This window comes from Clytia hemisphaerica, unplaced genomic scaffold, assembly GCF_902728285.1.
Source record: "Clytia hemisphaerica strain Z4C2 unplaced genomic scaffold, Clytia hemisphaerica genome assembly, whole genome shotgun sequence".
Lineage (NCBI taxonomy): Eukaryota > Metazoa > Cnidaria > Hydrozoa > Leptothecata > Clytiidae > Clytia > Clytia hemisphaerica.
In genome coordinates this window covers 114,643-131,157 of record NW_027103808.1, presented here as the reverse complement: position 1 = coordinate 131,157, position 16,515 = coordinate 114,643, and the positions used below count along the sequence as shown (strand labels likewise).

Below are 16,515 nucleotides of genomic sequence, written 5' to 3'. Positions count from 1 at the left end.
TGATATTATAGAATGATCCTGTCGTAGTAAGAAATTTATTTCATATTATACATGTACAACATATTATGAACCTAATAAACACCCTGGTATCATAAAGTTGGACCCTACTGCATAGCTAAATCCTGTTTGTTTTTCGCTTATCCAAAAAAGGGTGTATGGGCGGAAGGAAAAAGGCAGTGTTGATCTTCTGATTTAAAGTGAGAATAAAGGTTCAAGAACTTTAATAAGTTAAAAATTTTACTATTTCTTTCAAATTCTTATTTTAGAATGTCTATCCTAAAGTGAACTCACAACTTTATCGTTTTTGCTGCACTTCTTTTACAAACAATTAAATGCTATACCTCAAAGTACCATTTCAAATTCGGCCATGCTTGAGGCCGGACCATGGCAGTGCCTTTACGGCCAATCACAATTTTAGCTTCTCAAATCTAAAATCAGCCTCTCAGATTTGGAATTCGGCTTCTCAGATTATAATTTCAACTTCTTAGTTTTATGATATCTTTTTACTATTAAAGTTTTTCTTCTTCAAAAATTAAGAATTGATTATTTTGCTTCTCAAATCATCTTTCCAGCTTCTCAGATCATCTTTTCAGCTCCTCAGATCATCTTTTCAGCTTCTCAGATTAACTTTATAACTTCTCAAATTGAATAACTGTGTTCTAATTCAAGTTGATGCCTGAGTTAATGCTATTGGGAATAAATATAAGCTGAACAGCTGATTTGAGAAGCTGAAAGGCTGAGAGTAAAAATTTGAAAAGTAGAATCGATGATTGGCCGAAAAATACCCCCCATGCCGGACGTCGATAATATTTTTATTTTTTAATTATTGTTTGGAGAATTTTTGCTATCAACTGACCGAATCAAAGCATTGGATTTTGCGCCCTATGGAATCCGAAAGATAAATCTCCAATCAAAATTATAAAGATGTCATTATGGAGATCAGTTTTAACGAATTCTCTCTTTAGGTAAATACTATTATGCTTTAATTATTAAGTTTTACAATGTTTTACGATGAAGCTAGAAAATACTTGGGAGCAGAAATCCTATTGGTTGCAATCACAGTTAACTTACTGGTAGGTTGTAGGCGGGTCAACTTACCAAGTCAGCTTGGCAAAATTTGTGTGTTTTCATTTCAAAAAATGACCGACCGACCAGGCAATGTCATCCGAATCCTATCCTATAGTTTGATTTAAATTTTGATTACTTATCACAGTTTGATTAAGTTCAATCAGTGTTTTTGTAGCTAAAATGGTTCCAGTTATTGCTAGCGCAACAGCTCTAGCCTAAACAATCCTCAACAACTATTGGATTAGCAGAAAACAGTTTTTCATGCGCTCCGAAAATTATTTGTGAACGAAAAAACCGTAAATCAAACACAAACACGTTTTTTACCTCCCAAACAATTTTATACACAACGGTGGAGCGCACATTTCCCCGGGCCATTTCTGAGAAATTTGAATTACAGGAAAGATGTATTACTCTCGGGTACCTAATAGGAATAAGCGGGGGGTTGGAAAAAATCTCAAAACTTAATAAGCAGGGGGGGGGGTTGGAATAAAAATGTCCTGGGTGGAAAATTTTTGAAAATGAGACTAAATACAGCAGAATTAGGACAAAAGAGGGAACTTTCAAAATCATTTTCCCAAAAATTAATAAGCAGGGGGGTTGGAATAAAAATGTCCTGGGTGGAAAATTTTCGAAAAAATTAATTAGCGGGGGGACCGCTATATTAGGTACCCGAGAGTATGTGTGTCTGCCTAAGTTTCCATAGTTTAGAGACTCTGTCAACAAGGGTTCACTCGCAGACTGTGTCATTGTCAAACTGTACCATACTGTTTTAGTTGCACCAGACTCTAAAATTTTAGAAACTTTGTATGTTAGTTGAGGTAAGAGTTTTTTTTCTGAAATTTTGAGTCTGGATGCCCAGGCTAGCTCCATTGTTGTGTATAAAATTGTTTGGGAGCTAAACGAAATTGTTTTGGACTGAAGCAGACCTGCTGTGTTGGAATTATTTTTTGCAACCAAAAAGGTTATTACCCAAAAACATGGTTTTTAACAATGACGCCATAAAAATTAAAAATTGAATATCTCAAAAAGCACTCATCAAAATCACTATTTCAGTTGAAATAAAAATGTTTTAAAGTTTTTGAAGTCCGCAAAAATTCAAAAAAAAATTAAAATTTCTGATGACGTAATCAAAAAATCTTTTTATTTCAAAAACCATGTTTTGGGTAATTACTTTTTCAGGTGCACAAAATAATCTGTACAGTAATTTCAGTAATATACATCAGAATATTATACGCTTCTTTATACGCTCCCCCCGCCTGTCAGGAAAAACAAACAGCTCCTACCTCTTATATGGCAAATTTGAGGTGTAGGCGGGGGGGTGCGAGCCATGACCATAGTTCGCACCCCCCCCCCTTTATAAAGGGGGGGGTAGCGATGTTCAGAAAATCTCAGAAAGGGGGGGGGTAAGAGAATTTTTTCTAGAAAGGGGGAAGTTTTCAGAAAGGGGGGGGGGTTCATCTAGAAAGGGGGGGTAAGATGTCAGTGGTATGTTTTTTTGTGTTTTCCCAAATTAGAAGTTTTATTTTTAAGTTTGAAAGAAGTTCACTTTTACCTTTGATCAAAGCGTACACCACCAAATTCAGATTTCCTAATTATTTGCTTATTTACACTGAATGTTCTTGCTTTTTCACCGGTAGAATTATGGTAGGATTTTAAAATTTTGAGGGGGGTAGTATCAAATTTTAAAAGGGGGAAGAACCTAGGGTAGGGGGGGTAGCTCTAGGGTAGGGGGGGTAGTGACCCCCTTCCGAACTATGATGACATCGCACATCTGTGTTGCGAATTATATACAGGAAAAGTGTATTGCGTGATCGTGTTCAAAAATAAAGGCCTGTTTTGTGACATTTTCAAAGTTGGCTGACAATTATGTTAATAAAATGAGTATTTTTGGTGGCTAACCGTTTATTTTTTCACCAAGGATAAGTAGAATGATTAACCTTTCCAATTGTTTTGGAGCGAAATTAAGTGGCTTACTAGGTTACAAGATATTTCAAGATAAGCTATGAGTCGTTTATGTGGCTGACAACACTGGTGGCTTTTTGAAACCAACCAGTTTCAAAATGTTGCACTTTTATCTGTTTTGAGATAATATGATACCTCTAGTTACCGATTCAAGTGTCATTTTCAAACAAACCATTTCCTCCTTTGAGGTGGCTGACAAAATACATATTTGGACATATTTGGACCTGGAACCACACATTTTACTCATTTTACCATTTTTTTCATCAAAATATGTTCTTTGTGTAAATACCGATCATCATATAAAATTTCAACGTTATATTTGAAATATTTTTCAAGTTATTCAAGAAATACTATATTTTTGAGTTCACTAAATGTCACACTATTTTTGAACATGATCGCGTGCTCGTCTGCTACAAACATAACCATGCTGTTCCAAACTTAACCCCAGCTCTACTGGTAGAAACTAAGCTAAAGTAAATCAAAAAATTAGTGTGTGATTGTTTAAAAAGTACTGCCAATCGGGGTTACTTTCATAAGCCAGGGGTAACTCTCGTCACAAGTTACTAACTGCAAATTCCAAAAATCAAATATAACCCACCACGGTACTGACCGTCATGATGTCTGGTACAAACTAAATGACCCCGCCCCTTGCCTGGCATTGTCGGCTTTTTTAATGCAAAAGGTTACGTAATTTAGAAACAGCACGTCAGATTTTTTCTTCGATTTTAAAGTCATTAGACTGCAGTATAACTGTAACATACAGTTTTTCTGGCATCTATATCAGTAATGTAAATAAAGCCTGGGGTACATAGTTGTTTTTTTGCAAAGATATTTGATAAATTTTAAATGGTTTGTTGGCTGGTTTAAAAGAAAACAGTTTTTTTAGGGTAGATCGTCAACTACAATTTTTAGCATGATGTGGTTTCAAATAGGGTCCTGAAATCTTTTGGTGTTGAAAGTATTCTGAAAATACTCTGGGAGAATCAAAATGGTTTTGGTCAGGAATTTGCCCAAGTCTGCCATCATGGTATTGCATTTCCCACTAAAACGCGATATTTAAAGTTAAAGTCTAATTTTCGCACGCTAAAATCTCAAAAATGGTTTCAAATGGTGTCCTGAAATCTTTTGGTGTTGAAAGTATTCTGAAAATACTCTGGGAGAATCAAAATGGTTTGGGTCAGAAATTTGCCAAATTCTGCACTTATGGTATTGTATTTCCCACTAAAACGCAATATTTAGAGTTAAAGTCTAATTTTCTCATGCTAAAATCTCAAAAATGGTTTCAAATGGTGTCCTGAAAATCTTTTGGTGTTGAAAGTGTTTTGGAAACACTCAAGGAAAATCACAGTGGTTCACAATGGTCATATATAAGTCTGCCATTATGAATTTTATTTCTTTAAGAAGAACACTCAAGCTTACTCAAAACATTGTGTTTTAGAATGAAATACAATTCCATAATGGCAGACTTTGGCAAAAATCATTTTGGTTTTCCCAGAGTATTTCCAGAATACTTTGACACTATTTGAAACCAATTTTGAGATTTTAGCTTGAGAAAACCAAGTTTTAGCTTGAAATATTGGCATTTAGCATGAAAACTCAATTTCTAGGGCGCCATCATGGATTTATAGGAAATTTTTGAAAACTCTTTGAAAAATTTTTCCTGGAGCTATCTCTGAAGTGTTTCATTGTAGAAAATTTCAAGTGTGTAACTTAAAAAGTTTAAAAGTTGTGGGTCCTCAAAAATGCTGCTTTCATGCATTTTGCTACCCAGAATCGGAGAAAATCAGCCTTTTTAGCTTGAAATTGAAACATTGAACGATCTCGCTGGGGCTATTTTGTCTTTTTGTGTTGAATATTAGTACAAGACACCATTTAGAAACCTTTTTGACCCTTTACTGGTCTTTCATAGTCTTAAAATGGGCAAAAAATACCATTTTTACTCATTTTCGCTTTAGTGCGAATCAAACCCCCCCCCCTGGGGAATGCTGGATTTTTTTACCTAGGAGGTTAAAAATTGCACAAAATGTCTTAAAATGTATTAAATCTTCACAAAAAAATACTACATTTTGAATTTTTTGACTTTGCTATTTGCCTATTTTTTCCCTTGTTTCAATACAATCCATTTTTAAGTCTTTTTGGCAAACTGATTGTATACTACAGGAATTTGTAAATTTTAACTCATCTAGGGCATCTTAGTAAGGTTATCATCCTCTCACACAGGCATTAATTTTTGGAATTGGAGATATTGGGAAACATAGAATTCTTTTATATGTGGAATTCATCTTGATGAATTATCAAATGGGGTCCAAGCAATTGCAATGCAAGGTTTTAATAGTTGGAAATAATCAATGTGTTTTTCATGTATTATTCATATGCATATGTATTTTTGTAGTTTTTCAACATTAAAAGATTATCAAAAGTATATGATTTCATTGTATATATGATAAATCTAAATTTTATTTTTTTATAGCACACAGTCAAAGTGTTTATTGCAAGGGATGCGATGTGCAAGTTACTTTTCTGTTGCAAGAGAACGCATTGGGAAATCAACTACAGAATTGAAGAAAGAGCAGCAAGTCATCGCTCCCACTCTTGTTGTATGTTTATTTAGTATTCTGTCAAAATTATCAAAATATGCTCAATATGATGCCAGTCATTGAAGAGCATAAAATTTTTGCTTTTAAGGATTTTGAAAATGTCAGCATGACTGATCATGAGCGTATCTCAGCCATCTTCAAGATTATAAAAAAGTTCCTGAATAGAAATTTCTTCCTTCGAAAATTTAATTAGTGAGAATTTCTTTGTGGTGCACTGTTACAACATAGAGGTAATAAAAGTTAGATGGAGTAAAAACTTTTCTGTAATAGCCAGAGAAGTCATAAAACTCTTTAGAAATTTCTTTCAAATCGGCCTACTTTGATTACCAATCCTTGGATAGCAAAAATCAGTCAAGATATAGATTATAAGAACTAAAGTAAAGTTATTCTGTCCAACGAAACCTCGTATTTTTAGGTAAACGTATTTTTAGGTAAAATGCGATTTTTTTCGAATAATAATTTCTTTATAGTTTTAAAAGAAGTTTTTATTTTATCGGGAAATTTTCGAGAGGTAAACTTCTTCAAATTTTGCGAATTCTTTGTTGTTTGTGGAAGGTTCTTTGCTATAAATATCTTTAGATCTAAAATAGCAGCTGCCTCAAAATTTTGATAGAAAATAGTTGAAAGATTGGTATTAGTAAATATGTAAAAATTGACAAAATTTGCCGAGGATTCCCTGAGCAGCGAACATTTCAAATTCGATGTTCTGTGCTTATTCTTGCAAGGTTTTCTTATGTTTTATAAACAAAACTGTCATCACACAATGAACAAATTAAAAATGTAGCGTGATTTTATTCAAATTCTCTTCGACTCAAGTATTCCCATGAGCGAAAGCAAAATTATTGGCTTTTTCCCAAAGCAACAAAGCAACAGTTTGCTATCAACGATACAATACAATAGAATAGTAGGAGTGGTATCTCATCTATATTTTTATTACCTCCATGGTTACAAGAATGATTACTTTAGAGTCATACAAGGGCTAGAGAAAAGGCCTGATTTGTCTGTATTTTATTTTCTGCTATTTGTTCTTGTAACACTAAAAAGAGTTAATTTAACAATTTTATTCAAAGAGTTCTTGTTCAGAGTTCACTGTCCACGAAATATATATAATGCTTAAAAAAGCTCGATGCCCAAACTTTTAACTTTGCTTATAGGAAGTTCCTAATTGTAGAAGAGATGTCAGAATCAACCCCAAAAAGATGCTTGCAGTCGCTAATCTGGTATGTATGTATTCCACTAATGTGCCAAAGACATATCAATTCTTGCAGAAATCTCTACAGACTTCTTATTCTCAGTAATTAAGAAAGTAATGCAAATGTCGCAACTAAGAAACGTACAGTCACTAAAAAGATGGCTAAAACACTGTGGCCAGCCCCCCAGATAGTGAGAGCATGAGAGGTATAAAGAAACAGGAGAAGTATGCTATTGTAACCATGCTCGCCCTACGATTAAAAATATTACGAGGTATGCATGCTCGTGCTCATGCTCGAGGTATTTTGTTGATAGGTAAAATCTTATTGGCTAACTTAAGTGTTGGAAATAAGATGGGACGAGATTCATTGTTTCTGACATTGGTGTAAGAAAATATTTGGATTGAAAAAGGGCCTGTAAACTTTGCAATCCTTCATCAAATGACAAGATTTTTCGATCAACATTTTCTTCAAGGTGAACTCTATTGCTTAATACTTTCCTCCAAAATTCTCCAGCGACTTTTTGTCTACAAATTGGGTTTGAAATTGTGTGTGCTTATAAAGAACTTTTCATTTTCTGGCTTGAGAAAATATCTTTTCAAAACAAAATTTAATGGATGACAAAATTGAACGCAAACTTATTTCGTGGAGCTAAATTTTATTTTATTCTCGTATATTAGAAGGCTGGAAATCTTCGATGCTGATAGTAAGAATGTTCAGAGCAAACTTGAGTTCTACTAAAAAGTCGTATTTCATCGGGCGAGCCTAGAATTTCTTTTGATTTATTACATAAAAGAAATCAAAAGACTTTAACGACCAATTACCGACAAATTCATCTCCTGTCTTTCTTTATACCTCTATGGTGAGAGCTACAATATTCTTTGTTTGTACAGACTTGTTACATTACAGGCAGGATTACGTCACATGGGGACCAGCAAAATGGTCAGAAATGTTCACACCACTCATTTTTGTGATCTTATGGATCTAATATGGATCATTTTAAAAAGTTAGTTTGCTTGTAACAAGTCTGTGTTTGCACACCATAATAGATGTTTTCAGAACATAGTGGCTCTCTCTAAGATCTCTAAAACTTCCTAATATTTCATTGTTGTGATGACTTTGTGATTCCCTGAAAGTCACAATGTGATCAGGGATGCGGAAATTTAGATGTTTTATTTTATTTTGACTAGGTTTCACGGATGCCAATCGATGAGGCTATAGTTCAATGCCAGTTTTCTCCAAAAGGAGCTGCTGTTGTGGTCAAAGAGGTTTGTATAGGATTGATTGCTTTGACAGGTCAAGCTAACTTCTTCACTTTAACTTCTTTCTTTTATTTTTTATCTATATGGTTTCTTTCAAGTTTCTCTCCCCCTAATATTAAGCCCCTTATCAATGCAGTTGGATTTAGAATTAATTTTAACCCAACCACATTTTAACAATTTTTTGCTGCACAATCGTTGTATGCCAAGAACCTATATCCCAATGGAAGAACAGCTCTTTGTGGGGCGTTATGATTTTCATCAATTTTAATCCGAAGATTTAGAAATGATTTATTTACAAAAATGCTCAAGAACTATTGAGACAGACTTTACAGTGAAGATATTTTTAAGAAAGTCTTTTCTAAGAGTGCTATTCTTGTAGCTAATAAACTTTCTTTAACTAGTCGTGAATGAAGAATATCTTTCAAACAGGTACTAGAAGAAGCTCAAAAGATGGCTGTTGAGCAGTATGGCGTGGAAGACAAAAGTCATCTCTTCGTCGGTAAGACAATGCTTTGTTTCTTATTTGTAGGTTGTCCAGAAGCGAAACATGGCACTTTTCTTTTGAATCTCTCAATAAGTAAAGGAGTTGGAAAAATAGCCAAAAATAACAAGCTGTGGACCAGTTTATTAGGTATCTGAGAGAACATCGGTTAGTGGGTTGTTTACTGTATGAAATTTTCTTGTAGACAGGAACTTTACGGACCAGGATTCGAGAAAATTTTCTTGTTTTTCAGTGAAAAATAAAAAACCATGTGATGTGTAGTCAAAATTAAAAAAAAATATAGCACATTTTTGTTTTGTGAACAATATTCCGACTTGCGTGTCTTTTTCAACTTTCTTGTTTTTCAAATATTCTAGACCAATCACACGTTGGACGGGGTCAACATTTAAGACGAATCAAATTTCATGGTCGAGGTCGCTTTGGAAGAATGAAGCGTTATTATTGTCATTATTTCTGCGTTCTAAAAGAAGGAGTTCCACCAGGTAAAGACATCAAACGTGATAAAGGAAGACATCTACCAGAACTCGAGCGAAAATTGAGATATCCAAAAACGATTAAGAACTCACTAGCATGGTGGTAAAAGGTAGTATTTTGACCTAAATATTTTGAAATTTGTATATATTTATTACAGCCTATTTTTATGTTTTAGAAAGAATCTTGATAACTTAAAAATTCTTTTGATGATTATTGGTTCTTTAAGAATGACAGTGGGAAATAATAGCAGACTTTCTTTGTTTACTGTGTTTAGCAAAGTTATTATTCAGTATGTTTTTTTAGTGCATTTGTAAAAGTTTACACAATTAAAATAATGGAAGCATTCAGCAAAAAAAAAACATTTAAATTTAGATATGAAAAATAGTAGCAAGTTTTAAGCAGGGAATTATACTTAAAATTCATTTTGCGTGTATAAAACTTGCCAATAGTTCCAAAAAAAATCAAATTTAGAATAATTACAGTACTCGTTATATTGATAAATCAATTACGATGTCATCTTTGACGGTTACTTTGATATCGTTTTTCTTTCTACAGCTCTTTTTTCACCTTCTATGATTGGTGTATTCACTTAACATTTTCCTTCTTTCATGCTTAGTCAGGGTTGACGTTGGTCATGAACATATTAGATTACAAATTCAATGAAATAAAGACGTTGCATCAATGGAAGGTAATTTGTGAAGCTTGGTATCTTCGACCAGGGAACTTGTTCGGATATTGAATGGGTCGATGAGACATTTCGCCATCATCAAATTCATCTGCTGCTGCCGTTGCTGGTGGTGATGTGTCGATTCTGTATTCTGATTGATGTTGTTGATGTTGATGTTGATGATGTGGATATCTTGGTGTCATTCCATCATCTTGGTGGAGGACTGGTGTCAAGTTTCGTTCTTGTTGATGTTGGTTACTCTCCTCGTCACGAACATTTTGAAGGTTAGCGCTGAACTTCAATTTCTCTGTATCATCCTGATGACTTGGATAAAAATGACCTTGCGTTTTGGAACGCTTTCCTAAGCCATCTCTGACTGGAATTCTGCTTGAATAAGAACGTTGACTTTGCATGGTACCGGGTCTGCTTTGCATTGTGCCTGGTCGACTTTTCATTGTACCTGGTCTGTTCTGCATTGTCCCTGGTCGCTGTTGTGCTGTTCCCGCTCTACTTTGCATTGTAGCTGGTCGTTGACTGGTGCCAGGTCTGCTCCATTGACCACGTTTCCCTGATGCCGTGCTCGGTGGACGCTTGTTGTCATTTGGTCTTGCAGGAGGGAGGTTCTCTTTGTTTGGTTGTTGTGGAGGTGCACGGATCACTTCACCAAACACTCCACTGCGGTTAGTTGGGATCTCAAAATAATCATTCCTTCGACTCATAGCTGGTTGAGTGGCTCCACGTTTGAGACCAGATGGTTTTCTTGAGCTTGATGCTTGGCTGCTACCAGTGGTGGGCCGCTTTCCTGCTGGCTTATTTACAAGGTTTGGTTGAGGTACTGACTTGACGATATTGAACATTCCAGTGGAGTTACCACGACCAGTTCCTGGATCAGGATAAAACGACCCATTTGTAATGGTGTCACGTTTTGTTAGTTTTGGCCTTCCACTGCGATCAGATAATAGGAGGGAGTTTTGTCGACTACCAAGACTTCGACGTGTACTGTCACCTCCCAATTCCTTTTCATTTTCTTTGTTTTGTTCGTTCGTTAGATGTTGAAGAAATTTCTTCACTGTCACCAAATCTAAATTTTAATTCAAAAGATTCAGCCAGTAATTCCGTATAGTTGAGTAAACCCGGTTAACAGCTTCCGGATAAAGTAGTAAGATATAAACAAAGCTTTTATTGTTACTTTCAATAATTGTTTTGCCTCGATAATTTTGAGTTTTAAAACAAAACAATTACTATGTCTTCTGGTTAATACCCTAATTACCGGTCAGATGGTAATTACCCTTCAACAAAGAGTAAAGTAATGAAATGTAATGAAGATATGCAATTTCCTAATATTTCTAAAAAGCTGTCGTATCTATGTCACTGTTATGCAATAATGATCTGAACGTTGGACTTCAGCTTCATTCTTCGAAGGTTTCCTTCCGTAAAATATCATGATTTTTGAGCATGTTTAGAACATGGGCTTTAGAGAAGCCAGCTTGGAGAATGAAAACTTGGTGAAACTAACCTTTACCAGAACTGTTGGAGCACCATTCCTTGATATGCGGTACAGCTTGTTTATTGATGACTTGACTGCTTGGTTCTGTTGAATATTCCGCGTTGTCCCATTGGTCCAAAATCTTGCAAATTCGATCTTTTTCTACACGAAAGTTGAAAAAACTTTATTGTAATTATTTTTTGAAAAAAAAATCCACAGAATCTTGGAATTAGCAGCTTTATTTTGCAAAGATTTCGCTGTTTTGCTGCAATAATAAGATTCAACAAACCTTCATATTCCTGTCGATAGATATAGGTGTTCATCTTATTTCGTGCCTCGGGGTTAGAAATCAAGCGTCGTACCATCTAAAAGAAAAAAATTGAAATTGAATGGAATCGAATTTCGACTCTTCAAATCTTTCTTTTATCACTAATGCCTATTTTTCAGAGAAGCAAAAGTTTGTTATGTACCTCTTCATGGTGCTTCCTTCTCTCAGGTAACGAATAGTGAACGGCCATAGTGGATTCTTTTTATTCCAGAAATAATGTCTCGTCAAACTTTCTCGATTCAAACTCAATTCTCACCTTCAGTGCAATGAACGTGGAAAATTTTTCTTCTTTATACCGTTCCTTATTTGTTTGATTTTCGTCCCTTGGTAACTGTATAACAACGTTATTATTTTCCATACAGTGAGCAGTGGTAAACTTTTGAGGGATTCGATTCATTCTCACATGGTCAAACTCGCGAAATTAAATTGGTTTTACTATCATGTCATTTCAAGTTTTGAATTGTGTGACCTTGGATTGATATTTTTCATTGCACAGCAAGTGTCGCAAAAAGTTCGTTAAATATTTAGCATCTTGAATAATTTAAATCCATTCAATGCACTTCCAGATTTAGAAAGTTGACAGTCTTCCTTTGACAAAACAAACAGTGACCATTCATTGCTTTTTTTCTATCAGGGGTTGCTTTATGTGGCTTTTTAAAACCGAAAATATATTAGTAATATTTTCGACCAAAATAATGAAACTTTGAAGCTATTGTTTACAGAACCGTATCTGGGTATCTACCTTAAGTGGATAAATTTTGGCGGGGATTAAATTTCGGCGAATTTTGCCAAAATTCGCCAAATTAAATCCTCGCCAAATTTAACAAAAAGGGAATTATGTGAAAAATCACAACTTTTTAGTATATTTTTGAGTAATTTTCACCCATTCCAATGTGACAAAATTTCCAATTCGCCAAATTAAATCCCGCCAAATTTTACGAAATTGATCTGTCGCCAAATTAAATCCCCGCCAAAAATCGTATTTAGGCCAATCGCCAAATTAAATCCACGCCAAAATTTATCCACTTAAGGTAGCTTATTGAATCGCGATTTTCAAAGTTTCGAATGAAATTTCAAAGCATTCTTGGGTCTCCAGTAAATAAATGAAGCCAAACTTTACATAAAGCCTTTCTATTATTGGAAAATTTTTGATCCCTTTTAATTGTTCATATCCGATACTAAAAAGGCCATTTCGACTTTTCCAGTCACAACTACATAGGGGGTTTGTACATTTGCGGTGTGACAGGATTGGCTCTTTTTTAGTACTGTATTTGACGAAAAAGGAGACGGGAAAACGGTATTTCAAAATCAGACGGTGACGGTTTGTCGTCATCCCGGTATTTTAACCTTTGTATTGTAACCATTTGTTGTTGTTTTAATGTCCGGGATTCAGCCATAAATTTTGACGGAAAATGGTATTTTGAATCTCTACAAACCTACATATTAATATTATGTCATATTATATTTCAGGGTCGGGGCCTTCTTTGAGACAAGATTGGTTTTACTATTTCGGGTTGGGGGCCAAAAATAACCCCCTTGAAAGTGATCTAATTTTGATAACATAAAGTATTTTGTATAAAATTCCTTTATAATTCAGGAACATTTTCAGGATTTATCTAGAAAAAGTTCTAAAAATAATTATTCCATCGAAAGATATAGTACAAAGTTTAACCAGGGCAAAGTTTTAAGCTGTATTTTTTGATTGAATGAATGTTTTTTGAATCTTTTTTCGCATTTATAACGTTCTAAGATTGAAGAGTTTCTGATACAAAAATGAAGATTATTATTCTACAAGAAGTTGATTTTCTTCTTCTTCTTCGTCTTCGTTTTTCATCTTCGTTTTTCCATTTTTTTCATTTTGATAATATTCCACTCAGGATTATCTTTTCAACGAGCAAAAAACCGCTAACTAATTCTATCGAAAGTTATCGGAGGTTTGAAAAAACACTGCCAGCTAATTTGAAATAGACTTTAACGGAATAAAAAGAAAGTCACTACCTTAATAGTTTTAGGGAACTAATTTTCGCGTTTTTGGGTGTCTATTGCGAAAAATTAGTTGGTATTAGTTGGTAATTCCTATTAATGTAGCAATTATTATAATTACAATAAAATACAATTTCGTTGTTCAAACTTAATCAGGGGGGTTCGATACTAAAATCTAGGACATCGTGTTGTTTTGTCATGCGGTGGTATACCCAAAAAAAACATAAAAATCCTTTTAGTATCATGGGGTACTAAAATACCAAAAATGTGGTATCCAGACTAAGATTTGAGAATTTTTTTAGTAAATTGGTACTAAAATTAGTAATTTTCATAATTTTATGAATTTTTTTTCAGAATTTTTTGTGACTTATTCAGAATTTTTGCGAGCCTCTTATTTTATTAGATCGAAAAACACCCGTACCAAATGCGACCGAATTGATTAACTGTACCATTACATATAGTTATGTGAAGGCATATTTGTCATATTCATAAAATTAAAAATTTCATTGTTGAATAAAGTTCTAAAGACTATGGCTCGTCATCATATTGACATTTTTTGTGTGGGGTAAATTCGGTAAATTCCATAGCCAGCCACTTAACTGCAAATATTTCTAGTCTTTGATTTATTTTTATACTTATAAGTTCGAATGTCATAACATGACTTTACAAGCTTGCATAATTCATAGCTTTCTTTCAGACTAGAAAGATGGACTGTTCGGAGGCTATGAAAGTTACCCTTGCTTATGAAGGGGCTATTTCTGAAATTTTCTGTATACCCCCTGCGGACGATACCGTTTTTTGTAAAAAGACAAAGCCTCGGAAATACCATTTGAAATTCAAAATATGCTTGGAAATTAACTGGATTTTTTAAAAAGATATTGGAAATTCCACCATTTTTCTCATTTTTAAGAAAATGACTTGGAAATTGCAGATTTTTCAAAATCATTTTACGCTCGGAAAATCCATGTCATCCGCCCTCGTTTACTAAAGTCTATTCTATTCACGATAAGTGTGCACTCTTTTTTCTTTTACCTATAACTTTTGAAAGAATTCTTCAATCTTTATAAATTTAGTATCGTTGGAGAGATATTTGTGAGAGGAACAATTTGAAATAAAAAAGTTCTAAAAACGTACAGCACCTGACCCCGAGAATGTAGTAAACCCCGAGAATGTAGGTTTCTCATTTTTTAGAATTGTAGCCCTAGCGATAGTTCAACTTCATAAAAATTTGCTTCAGAGCATACTGTTACATCTTACTGATTATTTCAGGACAGAAAATTTTAACTTGAATTAATTTTTTCCAACGAAAATCGAAATGGAAGTTGATTGGATATTACCCGAACTGAGACATTTTTTAAATAAATCCTCTCTAAATCGAAATCTATTGGAATTAAGTTATAATGATAGGGTATTTTCTTAGTCCTAATGAACTAAGGAAATGCGGAAAATAGTCCATTTCAATATTTACTGTTCTGAGTTAGATATTTTGACGAAAATGTTTGACCTAACTTTTGGGGTTAGTTGACCTACTATTTGGGGGCCTTTATAACCCCACATAAAAAGTCTGTCAAATTATATAAAACTTGTTTGTTGTACTTTTATAACATGAAAGTATTACCTGAGAGATGATTAATGTTGAAATTTTGAGCTTTTACGGCGTCTCCCAGACCCGTTGGGGCCGCAGCCCAATCAGAAAATTTGCCTAAGTTTGGAGCAATAGAATTTCTATTCCAATTTGGACTTAAGTAGAAATTTTTGGACCCGATGTGGGAAAAAGTTCCACCGGGATTGTGAGGCAGGGGTGTTGTTACATTATTCACATATTTCAACACAAAATTTTCAACCTACAAAATAAAAACAACTTTCTTGTCTCTTCTTTTCGTCCTTACTTTTACTTTTCCTCATTTGTAGTACGATGAAATTAATATATTTGTTAATTTTTAGTCAGCGTATATTTCTAAAGTATGAATTTCACTTAGAGTTAGAGAACAATAATTTCCGATGAATACCGAGATTCCATTCTCAACAACCGAATCTTTTCACCTACATTCTGGGGGTTAAAAAGTGAAAAAATCCAATTTTCAGAATAACAAAATGCTCTTTAGAATATTGTTTTCGCATAAAACGTTTCTAAAATTAGAATTAATCCAATTGAAAAAATATCAACATTTTACTATTACTAGATTTAAAGCCTTAAAACCAAACCTACATTCTGGGGGCTATAACGAAAATGGGAGTCAACTTCAAGGACCAAAAAAATTGGTCTTTCTATCAAAAGTAATGAAACTAACCCCTGGGAAAGGATTTTGGGAGTTCAAAATTTCGTTGAAAATATTTAATATCTTTTAAAATGTAACTCTACATATTTCAGGTTTTATTCAAATTTCACCTACATTCTCGTTGTCAGGTGCTGTAGATGAAAATAAAGAAGAAAACAGCTTTTTTAGACGTCAATCAGCTTATAACTTTGTTTGATATCTTTTGACTGAATGATTATTTTTGAGAACTTTTTTCACATTGATGACGTTCGATGATCAAGGATTTACTTCAGTGAAAATGATAGTTATAACACTTTTCTACAAGATCTTCATTTTTTTCTTCTTCATTTTCAATTTTTTTTAAAAGATTTTATTTCAAATTGTTCCACTTCAGGCCCGGCGGAACAACTGTAAAAGTGGGGAGGCTGAAGTACCCAAATGAGATAACATTCGCTACGGATATGTGAAAAAAGTCTCATTTGCTCAAAAGTGGGGAGGCTGGAGTCTCCCCAGTCTCCCCGCTTCCGCCGGGCCTGCACTTACTAATATCTTTCCAATGATACCAAATTTATAAAGATTGAAGAATTCCCTCAAAAGTTATATGTAAAAGAAAAAAGAGTGCACACTTATCGCGAATAGACTTTAGTACTACCATTTACGGACAAAATCTGGAATGGCCAAAGTGACCCCAATGGAAGGTTAAGATAGGAAAACCTTGGGCTGGTTACTTTAAATATA

The 16,515-nt window shown here is 34.1% G+C and overlaps 2 protein-coding genes across 2 annotated transcripts; one reads left to right on the top strand and one right to left on the bottom strand.

Moving 5' to 3' along the window:
* The first annotated feature begins 792 nt into the window (after positions 1-792).
* LOC136806488 (large ribosomal subunit protein uL22m-like) lies at positions 793-9,255 on the top strand. The gene is made up of 6 exons (XM_067063069.1): positions 793-965; positions 5,501-5,627; positions 6,782-6,847; positions 8,008-8,085; positions 8,509-8,578; positions 8,938-9,255. The coding sequence occupies exons 1-6, from the start codon at positions 925-927 to the stop codon at positions 9,159-9,161; spliced, it is 606 nt and encodes a 201-aa protein (XP_066919170.1). The 5' UTR covers positions 793-924; the 3' UTR covers positions 9,162-9,255.
* A 63-nt stretch (positions 9,256-9,318) lies between these two features.
* On the bottom strand, positions 9,319-11,804 carry LOC136806483 (uncharacterized). The gene is made up of 4 exons (XM_067063065.1): positions 11,679-11,804; positions 11,498-11,573; positions 11,239-11,370; positions 9,319-10,803 (listed from the first exon to the last, which is right to left on the bottom strand). Exons 1-4 carry the CDS (start codon positions 11,724-11,726, stop codon positions 9,734-9,736), a joined length of 1,326 nt encoding a protein of 441 aa, XP_066919166.1. The 5' UTR covers positions 11,727-11,804; the 3' UTR covers positions 9,319-9,733.
* Between the last annotated feature and the right edge of the window lie 4,711 nt (positions 11,805-16,515).